The sequence below is a fragment of the Lepisma saccharinum genome, chromosome 28 (genome assembly GCF_977018435.1).
Source record: "Lepisma saccharinum chromosome 28, izLepSacc3.1, whole genome shotgun sequence".
NCBI lineage: Eukaryota > Metazoa > Arthropoda > Insecta > Zygentoma > Lepismatidae > Lepisma > Lepisma saccharinum.
In genome coordinates this window covers 2,896,488-2,914,417 of record NC_139256.1, presented here as the reverse complement: position 1 = coordinate 2,914,417, position 17,930 = coordinate 2,896,488, and the positions used below count along the sequence as shown (strand labels likewise).

The 17,930-nt window shown below is 40.2% G+C and overlaps 1 protein-coding gene across 1 annotated transcript in view; it reads left to right on the top strand.

Moving 5' to 3' along the window:
• The window catches only part of LOC145980573 (visual system homeobox 2-like), a 243,517-nt gene that overhangs the window by 159,645 nt on the left and 65,942 nt on the right, over nucleotides 1-17,930 (top strand). Inside the window, exon 3 of the mRNA XM_083113607.1 lies at nucleotides 11,690-11,774. Coding sequence (XP_082969733.1) covers nucleotides 11,690-11,774 — 85 coding nt within the window. The remainder of the gene's footprint in view (nucleotides 1-11,689; nucleotides 11,775-17,930) is intronic.

Genomic DNA, 17,930 nt, shown 5'->3' with positions numbered 1-17,930 from the left:
CACAACTTCTTCTTCACTTCCAGCGCCATTTCTAATTAGCTTTCACTTACTGTGAAGAGGACTGCTTTGAGTGGGTTTCAAGGTTAGGAGCGAAGAAGTCGGTTTATTAAGTAACCTCTCTAATTAATTTGTAGGCAAGAAAGCTCTGCAATATAAAGAGAGTGGACAAAGAAAATTAACTCCTCAGGTTTGATTTTAGTGTTATTTTAAGTGAGGGAAGTGTTGAATTATGGATAGACGTTCGAACCAGAATCTAAATTACATTGATCCTATATTCCAATTTCGAATCCCAGATCCGACTATAAACTGTAGGTCCAGTCCCAATTAGCCTTACTGTGCATAAAGTAGACTTAAAACAACAATTCAATTAATCAATTAATCGAATCCCGATATTCAATACTTCAATCTCGAATCCAAGATATTAAATACTTCAATCTCGAATCCAAGATATTAAATACTTCAATCTCGAATCCAAGATATTCAATATTTCAATCTCGAATCCAAGATATTCAATATTTCAATCTCGAATCGAAGATATTCAATATTTCAATCTCGAGTCGAAGATATTCAATATTTCAATCTCGAATCCAGGATTTTCAATACTTCAATCTCGAATCCCGGATATCCAATATTCCAATCTCGATTCCAAGATATTCAATATTTCAATCTCGAATCCAAGATATTCAATACTTCAATTTCGAATCCAAGATATTCAATATTTCAATCTCGAATCCCGGATTTTCAATATTTCAATCTCGAATCCCGGATTTTCAATACTTCAATCTCGAATCCCGGATATTCAATATTCCAGTCTCGGTTCCCGGATATCCAATATCCTAATCTCGAATCCCAGATATATCCGATATACCCGCTCAAATGTTGGATTCTATATCCAAATCCGTTACGTGAATATTCAAAGACTAGGATCCGTCCATCGCCAGTCTGAGCCCGCAACTCACCCCTCCCCTCTCCTGGAACACCCTTGCGTCCTAGGGATATTTGGGCAATCTTTTTCGGCAAATATCCTTCTTTCATCGCTCCCCTTCCTCATCCCAAATGGATAGTTAAGGCAAAGGGCCGATTCCCTCGGGATACTCGTTTTGTAACAAATCCTCCCGTCGATTACTAGTGTTGGTGGCTTGCACTACATCCTCGAGACCCCTCATTCGATTAGCGTTCGGAATCATCCCCATCATTCTATATTGTTTAATTCCATAATGGCGGAGGGAAAAAGAGTCCGAGAGAGCGAATGTGTTGCGTTTCTCCGAGCAGAGCGAGGGAGGAATGGCTATTCATGAGGCTTTTATCCGACTGATTAGAACTTCATGGTCGATTAGCGAGACTGCCCCCCCCCCCCCCCATCGCCCGCGCGGTCACCAAATTAATTTCCTTTTGAGTGGACTAACTCGCTCCCTTCCCGTGCGCCGGGGGACGTTTTTAATTATATTACTCCGCCGACCCTGGAGAAAATCTGCTGGGATATGTAAGGGTGTGCTTATGACCGTGTGTGGCCGTTGATTGGACGGAGAGTAATACGAAACGCTCCTTCTGGGATCTTTCTGAGGGTGTGACAATGAATTTGTGGTGTATACATCGACACGATTGCAACACAGAACGCTGGTGCTTACTTGTACGACAACCTCTGTACTGGAGTGGAGTATCGTGGCCAAACGGATCCGGATTCGAAAATTCCGGATTGGAGAGTTTCGTATCTCAATCCCATTATAATATTACCACACCTTAAAACGTATTATGATCTTCGATTACACATAAATTTTTCATTAGTTAATCCTACAAGATTTTTTTCAAGTGTTGTTCCTAAAATACTTTGCTACGCATCGGCTAACTAACACACTCATGCACAAAAATAATCTTACTTGTTTAACATAAGATGTCAGAGGTGATTTTGTAAATGCCATTGAAACGAATATGTATTCATTCGAATGTATTGGAAATGGAAACACACATAAATGTGAGACATTCCATTCCATGATGAAACTTTTAACACATTTAACAAGATAGAAATTTTATACAAAAATTATACAATTGTTCTACAGTTACAGTTTTAAAAATTAAAATAAATCATTATAATATATGCAGTGTTTTAAAATTACAAAGTGTAAGACTAAGTACGTAAGTGTATTAATTACAAATCGCGTAAGCGCGCACATACACTATATATATATATATATATATATATATATATATATATATATATATATCGAATCCCGGTAAGGTATGGATGTTTCATAATCTACACACAGAATTCTAAATGCGCCAAATCAAGCCGGCCTACGGGGCGGAGTATCGCGCTAAAAATTTCCGGTGGGGAGAGTTTTTGTTGCAAGAATAAAGATAACCAATTACTTTTAATTTCAAATATACTTTACTAGGAAATAATGAAAAACATACAGAAAGAACGAAGGATAATGTCTATCTGTGTGTGGGGGTGAGTGTGTGTGTGTATGTGTGTGAATGTTGCATGCTTGCTCTCTGTTTCGAGAGACCATTCGATCTAGACCAGTAACAATAGAAGTAAAACAACAATGCAGGACAAACATAAGTATGAAATCTCATTGATTAATAACCAGTGGCGGCGATTAGAAGGGCTTTTTGTCACTTTTGCCCCCGCGCTGCGCTAACCCTTATCTACCAAGGAAAAGTAAACTCTCTTTGCCACCCCCCCCCCCCATCACCGCCACTGCTCTCAAACTATTTTGCAATTTAGTGACATTATAAACCACTTGGTATAGAGGAATCAGTTCGCTACTTTATAAAGATTTGACATTCAAAAAAGTAACAAATGAATTCCTGTATAGGTATAAATATTTATATGCCGTCCATTGAGAATGCAAATGTTCTATCTCCAAATTGTAAGCAAATCGAGATATTTTGGCTGGGGTGTATTTAGGATGCTATATTGTTTCATCTCTGCTTTCGTCTGACGCCTACATTCAACCAAAATTGATATATTGAGAGTGCTTTTGGTCCATGTACAGAATTTGGAAGCAGCCACGAGAATGCAGACTCCAACAACCAATGAAACCGGACGATAATTTCCTCAACCAACCACAAGCACCATTAGAGTGTGATATAAACCACTTGCATTCTAACCTCAGTCACTTGTGACAGATGTTTAGCAAATAGTGGTCTTCGGTTCTTACTTTTGTTATTAACAGACAAAAATTTATAATAATAGTGGAATCAAAGTAGTTGGCTGATTTCCCAAAATATGAATTATTTATTTTACTTTGCTACCGAATGACAAATTTATAACGAAATTGTTTCATCTCCATCTCGTTTCCAGAATGCATTGTTATATCTGGTAAATAGAACACTGACAGTCTCAAATCAAAGCTGCTCGTGTTGCGTGCAAATGTTCTATCTGAAATATCAATAATTAATTACAGCATACCTAATCAAACAACTAGTAGTTTTTAGAGAGGCTTCAATATACAGGGTGAGTTATAAGTCTCCATACAAATGGTGAAAATGGTGACTAATGTTTATTTTTCCTTTTCAGACAGGTGAAACAATGAAAAAGAGATGCCACTAACGAAGGAAGAACGGATTGACATCATTCTGTTGGCTGGGAGTGGTACCACCCGTTATATATAGTGGAACCACGAGCAAAACAACCTGCGCAGACCCGCGACTCCTGTGCACCGTACCCCCGCGAGTAGCGGAGGGGGAGAGTGGACCATGTTTCCTTATGGCCCGAGGTGGAGGAAAGAAGGGAAAGCTGCGCCGGACTTCTCGTCCCAAGGTTTTTTTCCTTGTGGTCGATCTATAGCACGTACATTCAATGCAACCCACAGAACGCAGACCCCGTGGCACCTGCGTTACCCTCCTTTCATCTGCTGCTGTCTTTGGTCTTCCAGGCCTGCTTTCGTCGGCGACGGAACCTGTCCTTCTGAACTTGATAAGTTTGGGCACGGTGTCATGGGTTATCTGCGTTCTGTGGATTGCATTGAATGTACATGCTACATGACAGGTGGTACCACTCCCAGCCAACAGAATGATGTCAATTAGTGTTGCCCACGAGACGAGACTTTGGCCTGTCTCGTCTCGTGGAAATGGTGTGAAATGCTGTCTCGTCTCGAAAATATTCGTTTGTCAAAGGGACACATGATCAATCTCGTCTCGTCTCGAATTTTTAAAAGCCTGTCCCGTCTCGTCCCGTGGGCAACACTATCAATCCTTTCTTCCTTCGTTAGTGGCATCTCTTTTTCATTGGTTCACCTGCCTGAAAAGGAAAAATAAACATTAGTCACCGATTTCACCATTTGTATGGAGACTTATGACTCACCCTGTACAATGATACAAACTTTCAGCGCAATGATGACAAAGGTACAAACGTAAATATGTCAAACTTTAAATGGCTCTCCCGAAAAAATTAAAAACATTTATATTCTCAGTTCATGATATAAATATTTTAATATTTAGTAACTTAATTTTATATGTAAGAACATAATAAATCCGTATGTCATATAAGCCCTCCCCCCGCACCCTCCAGCAGTCTTCAATGATTTCGCGCCCTGGTGTAGAAGGGAAAAGAAAGGGGATTGGGAAGTAATTGAACCACTTGGAGAAAATGACACGCTAAATTTTAATTTCCTTCCAAATTTAACCGCCAGTGTGCTTTGGCTTTTTTCGTAGCGTGGCGGCAAATGACGTCACCTGAGGTAGGCGGGCGAATCAAGCGACCCCGTCGAGGTGGGATCGTAACTCACTCCTCCTGCTTTAGTTTTCATGACGGCCGATCCGCGGCGCTGCTCTTCCTTCCTTTCCCGCGCGTCGGAAAATCCCCCAAAGATTTTCCCTCCGCGGAGAAAATTAGTTCCCGGATCCCGGGGGAGCAGTTGGCTTGTATTGACCAGTTAGTTCCAGGCTCTTGCTTTTCTCCCTATTTGAGCTCTCTCTCTCTCACACACACACAGATACACACAGTGCCTGTAGTTTCTAGAAATATACTTGAGGAGGGAATCATCACAGATAAGAGTTTGGAACAAGGGTGGGCTGAGAAGAGAATTTTGGGTCGTCGCTTTTCTGCCACTTTTTGCTGATCGCGACAATGGGGATGAGTGACAGGGACGTCGGAACCGGGGGGGTGGTGCAAAATAGTCTTTTTGCCCCCCCCCCCGGAAATGAGACTATATTTTTTCCAACTTCTGTTTCGTTTTGAAAAAAATGGAAAAATATTTTTGCACTAGTTATTAGTTAAATGAACGTGGCCTCAAGTTTCGATACCAGCAAGAAGTACGTGACAGAAAGATCCATGTGCAGATAAGAATCGCAGCCACGTCTCCGCAAATCAAGTGTAAGGTGGAATTATCCCCTTAGAAATTCGCCGCTTCTATGTTACGGACAGATGCGGTCGGTGTGAAAGAATAAAGCGCGCGTACTCCGATGGGAAGGGGGCAGAGAGCAGACTAATTTTAAATCTCTTCTTTCCCATCTGCAACTACATTGCATGGATGCAAGTGCTCCGAAGCAGAGGGGCAGGTGGAGCTTGAGCCTTCTAGGTAAAAAGGTGAAGGTGGGGGAAAAAATTCGAGACGATTGCGAGACGACGCGGTGGTCTAGTGGGTAAGCGTCTGACTGCCACGCGGAGAGTCGGGTTCGATTTCCGTGCTGGGCGATCTAAGGTCGGAATTTTTCCGGCCTTATCCCCGCAAAAGGCGGCTCCCGTGCTCACCCAGCCTAAAATGAATGGGTACCTGGGGAAACCCTGGGGGTAAATACGGCCGGAGCATGGTGCTGATCACATCACCTCCAAAATGTCCGAGATCGAAAATGTGTGGACCCTACCCCCATATCCCTTAAATGTGCCTACATGGCACGGTGCTATTAAGACGGGTTAAAAAACAAAATCACACGTGAACATAAGAATGAATGGTGTTACCTCTCTCTGAGGTCTAAAACTAAGCCATCGGCCCTGAACATGACGTTTAAAACAAACAGTAAATTTTTAATCGCCAAGAAATGAAAGTCCATCCCTTGGTTGTTCCGCCTCTACCCACAAGTGCTTTCAGTATTGCCTGATGTGAAGAAGCCACAGAGGAGGGACAAGGTTGTCTTTTTGCTCCCCCTCCCCCCCCCCCCGGTCACGCCTAAAAAATCAGACTACATATATTTTAACTTATCTTTGTTGTGAAGAATATTTGGAAAAATATTTTTGCACTAGATTTGTGAACGTGAACTCAAGTTTCTATTAACAGCAAGAAGCACGTGACATCGCAGACAGGTGTCTGCAAATCAAGTATCCCCGTAGGAATTCGCTGCTTCTGTTTCCAATTTTGTTTGAAGCCTGTCAGGTTTTGTACCTACAAGTGCGCTCGCATATAACAATGGGGCACAGAGGACAGCTTAACTTTAAATCTTCCGGTGCACTTTCCGAACACGAGCTTTCTTTAGAGACCCCTTGCTGTCAAAAAGGTCATGGGCCATGAGAAAAGGTGCACCTTGTAAGTTCTTGGAAATTTAAACCTAAGCTAATCTCCCCTCCCCTTTCCAAATTTAGACTTGGTCAGACGACCAGGTCATTGTTCAGAGTAGAATAACTGCAGAAGACGTGTTTCGGCATTTACTCTGCAAATTGTAGTGATGAGTTTGGATTTCCATCTGCACCAAGCGATATAACTGTGTATATATACGTGTAAATCATTTGCAGAAAGTACACCAACTGCAAGGTCGCGTCGGAAGATCACTGCACTGCTCTTAGTCGCTTGATAGAATCAAATGACTGGCAAGTTTTACTTCTCTCCTTACGTTTTCTTCATTAATTTATATTTTCTGTGTGAAAGGACATAAAAAAACCTGAGACAGACATGTATCGTTCCGATACACCATCAGTTCTTTGCCCTTTCGGGCATTAAAGCTGCTAACTTTGGAGTGGATGAACCACTTCTTCTCGTGGGAAGGGAGGAACTTTTATTTCTTGGCCATTTAGATTTATTAAAAGTTTACTTTTGTATTTTATACGTCATGTTTAGGGCTGATGGCTTAGTTTTAGACCTCAGAGAGAGGTAACACCGTTCATTCTATGTTCACATGTGATTTATTTTTATGTTGGGAAGTTAGTTGTAGGTGGCAAGGTCGAGGAATGATCGATATTTTAGACATCTCGGGGCTGTGGGGCTTTCAGTCTTAGGTTCTTCTCTCAAATTTGAAACATCTAAGAGGGGTCATTGATCTGAAAACTGAAAAGACATGTGGAGGTCAGACTGATTTCATTCAATACCAAGTACCTAGCTGCTACGATAATTACAGATCAAAATATCTTAATTTTAAAGCTGTTGGCATAGCGTGGCGACTTGCCCCATATTTGACACCTCGGCCCTCTCAAACCATCAGGGGTGCCCACAGGGGGGTTTCATGACGCGCCTGCGTCATGGGAATTTTTTGGGGGGATTCTATATATCTTCACACAAAAATGGGGGGATCGTTTCGTTTGATTGACTTGTTATTGATTTTTAGTTTTGGTTATTATGTTTAGTTTTTCTACCTACCTGTAGGTGATCGCAGCGATAGGGTTGAAATGAAACACTACCTCTTACACCTTTAGAATCGGTTTGGAATGGGGGAGGTGGTATATGCATTAATACAAGGTTAGTCGGGCAGACAAACTGTGCAGAATAAGGTTGACACTAACAATGGCAGTGAGCCTAAAGTATCTAAAGTAAACATATATTTCTTAAATATGTCTGTATTATACAGTGACGCAACCACAGGGGGGGCAGGGGGTCGTTGCCCCACCAACCTTCGACGGAAATCAATTCTAGGGTAGGAAAGGGGGACAAACATTGACGGCCAAGGGCACCTGCAGGGGTCACAGAGGACCAAATACCCCCTTCGATTTCAAATTTTATCAAAAAAAAATCATTTTGTATTCGCGGCGGGAGTCGGCCATAGGCGCCGAATGATCTAAAAAAAAAGTTGTAAAAGAGAGAATGCCATGGCGTCCAGTGAAATTCTTTGCGTCCTATTAAATCAATATTGTTTTCAATTGCAAAAATTGGATCTAAAAATTTTCTTGCTCGGTTCGCTCGCATTCTACTTCTTTTCTGTAATGTGATGTATTTAAATAACATGTGTTGTATACAGTATTTGTATTGAACAATTTAATGTTAGCTTGTTGCATAGGCTATGGATTTTCGATTTTATGTCGCTCCATGTTGCATATGTGTAAAACATATGCTGTACATGAAAAGTTACACATGTATCTTCGGAATGCATATATCATTGATTTTCTGCCATTCAAAAATACAGTTTGTGTGCTTGATTTCCATTATTAGCTGATGTGAAATTGACAGTGTTGTTTGTTCCAAACAAATGCTTTAGCACAGACTTCTACCCCCTTTTTGCGTACTTTATGAGGATGATAACGTCTTTGATACTACTACCAGCAGTAGTAATAATAATAATAATAATAATAATAATAGGCCTAATAAAGCAATTATTATTATTATTATTATTATTAGTAGTAGTACTAGTACGTTTATCCTGGCACTTACCCCCCGACAAAAATTCGTGGTTGCACCTCTGGTATTATATTTTTCCGCAAATTTTGTCTGACAAAAATAATTTGAGTAATTAGTTCGGCATAAACATGGGAGGGGGGAAATGTTCTACCTCTTTGGGGTAGTGCGTCATGGGCCTTAGGGGGATGGGCACCCCTACCAACCATGCACTATATTTGAAAGAATTCGTTGCGAAACTTAGCCTAGAAATACCCTAAAATTACAGATAGTTTCATATCTTAATCTTAATCTCTGAATAGCAGTCTGGGATTTGAAAATATTAGTAAAAGGTGAAAGAATCGATTTGTTACGCCATTTTAGCATCAGAAATGTTTTATATGTTGAAATGTGAAAAATATAGCGCTTACCAAATAAAATATACCATATTGCCCCAATCTCATCGACTGCCTTCGCCATCAGCCGAAAATGGTAAAAAAGTGAAGTAAAATAAACTAAATCTATCATTAAATTATTTCCTTTTAACTCTTTCATTCATGTAATTCTTTTCTAGTATGCCATGGTTTTGTTAAAATTATAGAAGATTTATGAAATGATGAAATGGTAAATGAGAACACGGCTACGGTCAACTTTCTTTTTGACACATCGATCAGAAAGCTTCAGAAACATGGATTTTCTTAATATGTTTGCACGTGTACTTCGCACCCTTTTAAAAGTAGTGCATTTTCAGTTAAAGGAATGCCACAATACCATCATGATTCACTGCATGAAAGATCAAGTACCAGGCGGTAGTGGAAATTTGCGGTAATTATCGTAAGACCTAAAATTTCAGTTTTCATGTAATAAGCGCAGTTTAATGGAATTATAAGTAATAAAATATTCCGTAATAGAGGTCTCTGGGCCTTCTCTTATCAGACTCCGCTACTATTCATATATTCATTCAATAAGCATAGGCTTACTGCCCCAAGTTCCGACGTCTCTGATGAGTGATGATATGATCAGAATTGGCAAAGGTAATTTACTTGTTACGCGTAATTTACTTCGCGTAGAAAACCAGTTTTTTTAAGTAGATGTAAAAAAACTATTTTTTTGTAAATTAGCAATATAAGAACTATTTTAATTATATTACATTTTAAACTTTAATTTTCTTACATAACATAACGATTAACAACAATTTATGTGGATTGGTTTCAAAGTTTTAGCAAGAGCTTCAAATTCCTTTTCCATGCGTATTGAATGTCAATATGGCAGTTTGTAAAATTCCAATACAAGAGGACATACAAATTCGGAAGGAAAGTTTTGTAAAGCCCTTTTTTTGTTTTCTACCACTGAAACCTGCTATACATAACAGTGATCATCGCAAGAAAACCATGTTTCTTTTAATTTTTATGTTTAATTCTAGTCTCTTACGTAAATTTTACGCGTAATTTATGTGTCATGTAGAAAACATTTTTTTGCGCGTAATTGCAGTCGGCTCGTCGAATGGCCAGTCGGCATGCCGATTCCAAGCGATTTACTTCGAAGGAAATCGTGCCTACCCGGAAAGTGTGGGACGCGCCGAGAGACAGGTTGAGCAAGGATTGGTCTTGTTTGTGCAACTTTTGATCATTGAGTGGGCGAACTCGGAAGTTATAACATTAACATAAATGTTCCGTGATCGTCCTTTGCTACGTGATTGCAGAATGCAGGACTATACACTATATAGCCAAAAGCCACCGGCCACCCACTGCTGTTCATTCCAAAGACACCAGAAAGGTAACTAATAAACTGTTCCACCACCCTTCGCTATTATTACAGCATTTACTCTTCGGGGCAGGCTTTCCAGTAAGTTCTGGTATATTGCTGGTGGATATTTGCAATTCGTCCTGTAGCCTCGTGAATAGTTTCGGTCGAGTGGGTCTGGCACGTAACCGACGCTCCAGTTCATCCCAAACATGTTCCATGGGGTTCCAGTCGGGGCTTCGAGCGGGCCAGCTAAGCACATCTACCCGATTGTCCTCAAACCACGATGCAATGGAGCCTGCTGTATAGACAGGGGCATTATCGTACTGATAGAGAAAAGGGCCCATTCCAAACTGTTGCCACAGTGTGAGCAGCATGCTATTGTCTAAATGTCCTCATAAACACGTTCATGTTGCCATTCACCAAAACTAATGGCCCGAGTAACCAAGGAAAACAGTCCCAGACCATGACACTACCCCCCCCCCCCCCCCCGTTCACTTGGGCATCCGGTGACTTTTGTCTATACGAGTATAGTGTATAAACGGCACGACATTGCGGTTTGAATTGGAACTTCTAAAGAAGGTTGAACGAAAATTTGGTATACCATTTTGCAAGAGAATATATAAAAGGGAAAAGGACACCAACAAGTCCGGTAGCGGAAATGATACTTCTATGAAAGTAAATGGTTCCCGTACCAGTCCACGTTATTCCTGAAGGATAGAATTGTACCAAGAGGGACTTCAGATAGCTACAGTCAGTTGCAGTTGAAGCTCAGTATTAATACATGCATTGAGAGAGAAAAAAAAAACTATAGTATTTATATTAGTGCTAATACCGTATTTATTCACAAAATTCACTTCCCCTGGACGATTGCTAGCACTAGAAATAGCAATTACAGACGTCACTGCTAAAAGCTTATCTTCCTCCCCCTTGTAATCAAGGGGTCCCGGGTTCGATACCCGGTGGAGGCACATAGTGGTTCGGATCCCACTTTAAACTGTAGGTCCAGTCCCGATTAGCCTTACTGTGCATAAAGTGGACTTAAAACACCAAATCAATCAATCATCCTCCCCATATATTTCCACGGAGTATTTCACGTGTGCTGGCAACAAGATAGTTATATATTAACTATAAAGCGTCGAACCAGACTGATGTACGTCTCCACACCGCAGTATACTGTGGGGACGTTCACCGTTATCGGCAAAGCAGAACGGCTTTGGCGCTCAGTCTTGACGCCCAGCTTAGGAATAGTGTTGCCCACGGGACGAGACGGGACAGGCTTTTAAAAATTCGAGACGAGACGAGATTGATCATGTGTCCCGAGACAAACGAATATTTTCGAGACGAGACAGCATTTCACAGCATTTCCACGAGACGAGACAGGCCAAAGTGTCGTCTCGTGGGCAACACTACTTAGGAAAGTATTTTTGTTGCTGTAGAGCTTATTTCGAAGCCATGCGATTAATATATGATCTTTTCCTCCGCAGGTATCGGCCACTTGGACACGGGTAAAGACTTCTCTGCCGACGGTCTGGGCTTCAATAAGAAGAAAAAGAAGAAAAGGAGACACAGGTTCGTTCAGCCATTATTGTTGTGCTACCATGTTGCGTATGTATCCAATTACGTAGTTTAGGATATCGCCCACCGAGACGCCGGAAAAGCGCCACACCGATCCTCCGAGTGGAAAATTCCATGTGAATTTCCGAGGGTATAGTCTGCTCATGTACCGTGCCGCCACGCTCTGAACAACGGAAAATTGTCCATTCTCGGCTACAACGGGGCCGAGCATGACGCTTGCCGGAGCTAAACGAAGAGACGCGGAATTACACGAGGGCATTTGAGGACGTGGCCGACAGAAAAGTTCCAGCCTAGAAACCTGCAGACTTCTGGCACGGAAAATCCGCGTTTCGCTGTAGTGGGCATTACACCATTTGATTTCAATAGAAGCAGACAACTGAAGTTCTGTTCCCGAGTTTCTCATGCATAATCGGGTTTGTGTGTATGTCGAAGCTTCCAGTCATGTAATTTGATTTTACTGCTGAAAAACAGCGTACATGCCTAATACAGAGGTTTGTGATGACATAGCCTATACACAATATTACAATTAATAAGAAAAAATATTAAAATGTGTACTACATGAAAAAATATATTGAGAAGACCAATTTCGTTAAAATAAATAAAAATACAAATTTAAAAATTACAATGTAATCACATATGTTAAAAAAACAGTTAAAAGTAAAATTACACATGTTATTATCACAATAAAAGATTACTAGGCTCCAGTGGATTATGACCGTATTGGGATAGAAGAAAATTAAAATACCTATTATGTCTAAAATAAGAAGTGACAGAAATTGCAGCCTCCCCGCTGGCGCAGTGGTAGCGTCGTCGCCTTGTAATCAAGGGGTCCCCGGGTTCGATACCCGGTGGAGGAACATAGTTGTTCGGATCCCACTTTAAAATGTAGGTCCAGTCCCGATTAGCCTTACTGTGCATAAAGTGGACTTAAAACTCCAACTCAATCAATCAACAGAAATTGCAGAGGAGCAGGGGCGCCGACTTGTCAAAATTATTGGGGGGGCTCTGATCACTGAAATAAATGAATGAATGACTCACTCCCTCCCTTTTTTAAAAAATAAAAATTACGTCTTCGTATAGCAGTTTTTAAGCAGCTATTATATTCCTGAAGCAAATGAAATGTAACATGAAAAACTTTTAGAAAATGTTTCTAAGTCTCTTTATGTCTTTTGTGTCTGTTCATTTGTTTTTTAGATAACAATTAACATTTTTATTGAGAAGTATGTATTTACATTAAGAGACCAACCTAACAGTTTTATGCCGGCCTAGGTAGCCGAGCGTGTTGGGTGCTCGAATCAACTCGCTTTGATCCAGAGGTCTCGGGTTCGAATACCGGCGAGGGATGGGTGTGTTTTAATGTCTGCAACAGACATGTGATGGTTTGCATATAATCTTAGTGTTGACGTACCCATAAAATAACGAATATTTACAATATTTAACAGTTTTATTTAATTATTTACATAAATGCTAATACAAATCGCAGGAAAATAGTTTTACTTTTTTGTTCTTGCTACAATATTTAACTTTTTACATTTAATTTTGCAATAATAAAAAAAAATAGCATGTGCACTAAGATATAAAGTGACATACACAACAAAAACATATGAACATGATTTAAAAATAAAGCAAAAGTTGCTCTACGCAGTGGGTTATTTTTTTATGAACTCATTAACGAGCGGTCTCAGGTCCAAATTTTCAAGCACAGTTTGATGTATGTGGAGTACCGCTAAGCTGCTTAGTCTCTTCTGCCTCATTGTAGATCTCAAATATGTCTTTAGTCGGCGACTAGCACTGAATGACCTTTCGGCTGTGGCTGTCGTCATTCGCACAGTGCGGAGGACCATTATGAATTTGGCAACTTCAGGCAGAAGCTCCTGGAGGGTGCTGTCTTCCAAAAGAAACTTCCTTATGTCACGCATGGCAGTTAGAAGCACTTTCTTCTGTTTGGCGATATCACCAAGCATGGACATGTGTAAGGAGAGTCTATCGACATCCAAATCCTGGCGAAAGAATTCTCGCGTTTGCTGAAAGTTTGTTGTGCAACTGCCCACAGTTGAGATGCATTATTTCTCTACGGCTGTTATTTTTTGTAGTCCTGTAGATTCATGTCCTTGTTTAACACATGATTTTGCTGTGTTACACACGTCAGTGTATATCGATTTATAATACAATTTTGGAGTGTAGAACTTGTGAGGTTTGGCAGCATTAGGTTTTTCAAGTCTCTTAGGGACGTGACGTTGCCGGAGCAATTCTGGCTCATCAACGAGGCTGGGTTTGACCTCTGTGCATTTCTGCCAGAACTGCTCAAAACCCATTCGCTTTTCTTGAAAGATGTCAGTCAAGTATTTTAGTTTTGATTCCACTTCAGTAGCACCAATGCGTGGAAACTGAATCTTACAGTTTACCTCTTCTATTTGACCCATCACATGGCAGTAGAGGGAGAGAAAAAAAATGTCTTGAAGTGAAGCATTGTCTCCAGGTATCCAGCACATTTTGATGCTACGTCAGTAGAATCTTCTTCAGAAAATTTCTCAAGAAAATTTAGAAGGTTTTCATAGTTCTTTAAGATCAGTTGCATACTGGAGGTTCTCAACATCCACCGACGAGGGCACAAAGTGGTCACAGTCCAGTGTGGCCAGCCATTCACATCAATAATATTCATAAATATTTGCATTCTTTTAGGGGATTCCCAAACAGTCTCTAAGAAGTCGTTGGCTAAATTCATTATGTCTCTGATTAATATATGTATAATAGTAAATAATAATTGTATACTTAGTATATAGTAATAAGTCATGTGTTTTGCTGTCTCCGGTCATAGCCCCCCCAAAGTTGATGGTCTAGAACATTTCTAAAGTGTGTTTAAAGTTAAGTTCATGTGGCACAATTCAGAATAAACTTTACAAGAAAAAAAATAATACATTAGATCCTCTTAAGCAAAATTATTCGGGGGGCTCTGCCCCCACATCATTAACTTTGGGGAGCGCTCGAGCCCCCCTAAGCCCCATGGAGTCGGCGCCTATGCAGAGCAGTTGTTTCGGAATACATAATGACGTGTCTTTAATGTAATTTTAGATAATAAATATGGTACATCAAGTTTTCCATTAATTTATTTGGAAATGTAATTGTAATCGCTGATATTCTTTCAAAGAGACACGAAATATTAAGTTTGTCTAACAAATTATAATATTCATAATAAAACCTAAAAAGTCTTAATTTAAAATATAGAAATGAGACAAATCTTTTCTGTATATTACATCCATGTTGTTGTACTGTATTCCAAAATAGGCCTTACATACAAAGTGAATAACTGAATTAACAATAATAGATTGTTTGAATTCGACCATTTGTTAATTAAGTAGCCGCTTTTCTTTCTAGCTTTCCTTGCAATTTCATATACATGATCTTTAAAAGCAAGCCTCATGTCTAAAACAACACCAAAATCTTTAATAACTTCAACTCTTTTTACTACACATGTCTAATTTATAATTATAACTACACCACTGAATTTTCCTTGTAAAAGTGATAATAAATAATAAGGGTGGACAGACACGATTTATTTGTTATAAAAAATCACAATGGCTGCGTCAGCATTGATATGGAAGGGTTGTCGCTCAGATTTGAATGGGAATTTTTGTTAAGAATCGTAAACAGAAGTGACTTGCACCTCCGTGGTGGAGTGATCAGCATATCGCGCTACGAACCCAGAAGTCCTAGGTTCGAACCTTGATTAAGATTTGGATGTATCATTGTGTCTGTCCCATCACCCATTCATCAGTTCATCATGTGTCTGCACATTGTACAGTCACCGACAATAAAAATGGAACACTCGCATCCTGAAATACTGGCTTCCCTACAACGCGTTATGCGTGTTGCTCAATTCCACGGCGATCAGCAGACTTCAATAGCAACTTTCCAATAAAAATGTATGTATGTATGTTTGTCCCGGCATAACTCTCGAACGCCTGGAGCGTTTTCAACCAAACTTGGTACACGTATCACTTGCAGTCTGGAAAGAAATACTGTGGGGGTAAGACACCCCTAGGGGTGGGGTGGGAAGGGGGTGACATGTAAAAATAATCGAAAACGACCGATATTAGTGTGGAATCCATAGTTTTCGGGGTCGCTAAGATGAATAGTGACACTCCCAATGTCGTTCAACTCCAAGTTCATTTTACACTATAGTTAGAATTCATTATTTTCCTATCTAATAGGAGATTGGGATAAATAAAAACCCGGGAAACGCCGGTTAATCAGCTACTCGGATATAATTCGAAATCCTCATTTTCAAAGCGAGTTCCCCATTCCATTCTGCTGAGTGACGTTCGACAGTATACAGTAACTTACTGTCTTTACTGGTAACATTTTATGTTTTAGTTCTTAAGATGCTAATCTCCGTATGATCAGTTGTCAGTAAAGACCAAAGTTTATTCCTTTCGTGAAGTGACGTTTACAAATGTTCCAAAGCGCAAAGTACCCATAATTTTAATGTGGAATCAAAACCAATATCATGAGTAAAAAAATGTGTATTTACATGCAATACGCCAACCTCTCTTTCACACGCTGGCAACCTCATTCTTGCAGGCAAACGAGGTTCCGGTGCCTAGAGCCACAGCGTGCCACCCCCGTGGCAGAGTGGTTAGCACATAGTGCTACGATGCCAGGGGTCCCGGGTTCGAATCCCGGCCTGGGCATGGATGTTTGCGAGTGTCCATTCATCAATTTCATCACTCAACCCCATCTTCGCAAATAAGTCAAAAGTGGAACAAAAAGCGAGGTGAAATAAAGCATATCAATCAAAGAGACCCAGAGCGAGACCTTTACATGCCTTGCCCAAGCGTGTCTGTGATTGTCCCTTCACCAATCCCATGTGATGCTCATACGGTATATCTACATCATCGAGATTAAAGCTTAAGGCACGCGGAGAAACGCGGCAACAGAACTTCTGTTGTCTGCTTCTATTGAAATCGGATTGTGTAACGCCCACTACAGGGATACGACCGGAACCGAAGCGGGAATTTCCGTGCAAGAAGTCTGCTGGTTATATTAAAGGTTGTCGCCCACTGTGACGCCAGAAACGCGTCTCATTATGCATTAAGCTTAACAGAAAGTTGCAGAAAAGCAACTTAAATAAAACAAATACAAATAAAGATCGAATCCCAGAAAATAACCCCTGAAGTTTAAATCAATCAGTTTCCTAGGAATATACGAGGGATTGGTCCGTTCACAGATGACTTTACCTCGAGAATATTTTTTTTACAGCATTTGTTAGATGCGTAACGCGAAAGACGAATGTGACTTTTGAACGAATCATAAGGGTCATACATTTTTCATTCCAAAATATCTGAATTTCATGACGAATCGGAAACAGAGATGCCGGGCTTTCGTCTTTCGTTCCTCTCAATAACAAAATTCCATTCTTCATACCATTTTTATTTACGCTTCTCCTCGTCCATCAATCAAAATACGTTTGAAATTTCCAGAAAAACTCCTTTAAGCAATTTTTGCAGCCAGTTTCTTAAATTGAAGAACAATCTTATCTTCTTACGGGGCAAAATGTTACATGCCTTGTTCTCAAATAACAACGGCACAACTACGAGGTCCCGGGTTCGATTCCAGACCTGGGCATGGTTGTTCTTTGTGAGTGTCCCTTTATCACTTTTATCGTATAATCACTCATCTTCATCTCCGCGATTAGCCAAAAGTGGCAAAAAAGCGATAAAATAAGCCAAAACAATCAACGAAATAAGAACAGTAACCAGGGATGTACTGTCACAAGTTAGCTTAAAATTTACAATATTTTACCGATAAAATGTTTCTCCTTTAGAAAGTAAAATAAGGTTTCTGGTTGTGGCAGCACTGTCACAGAGAAGGCATCTCTTGCTAAGTGGACGTTTCACACGGATAATCGTCATAGACTTGTTTTCTCTATTAACATGTCCTTTTCTAGCAATGTGTGATGTATAGGGCCTGATAGCTATGCACTTAAAATACCTAAAATATATGCACGCAAATATGCACTCAAATGTGTAAAATATGCACTTTCTTTTTTAAATGTTTTCTTTCAGTTGCAGCAAAAACCCAAATGTAAACAGAATGTCGGAAGGAAATAGGAAGAGCTTTTATTAAGAAGGCATACAGCCCAACGTACAG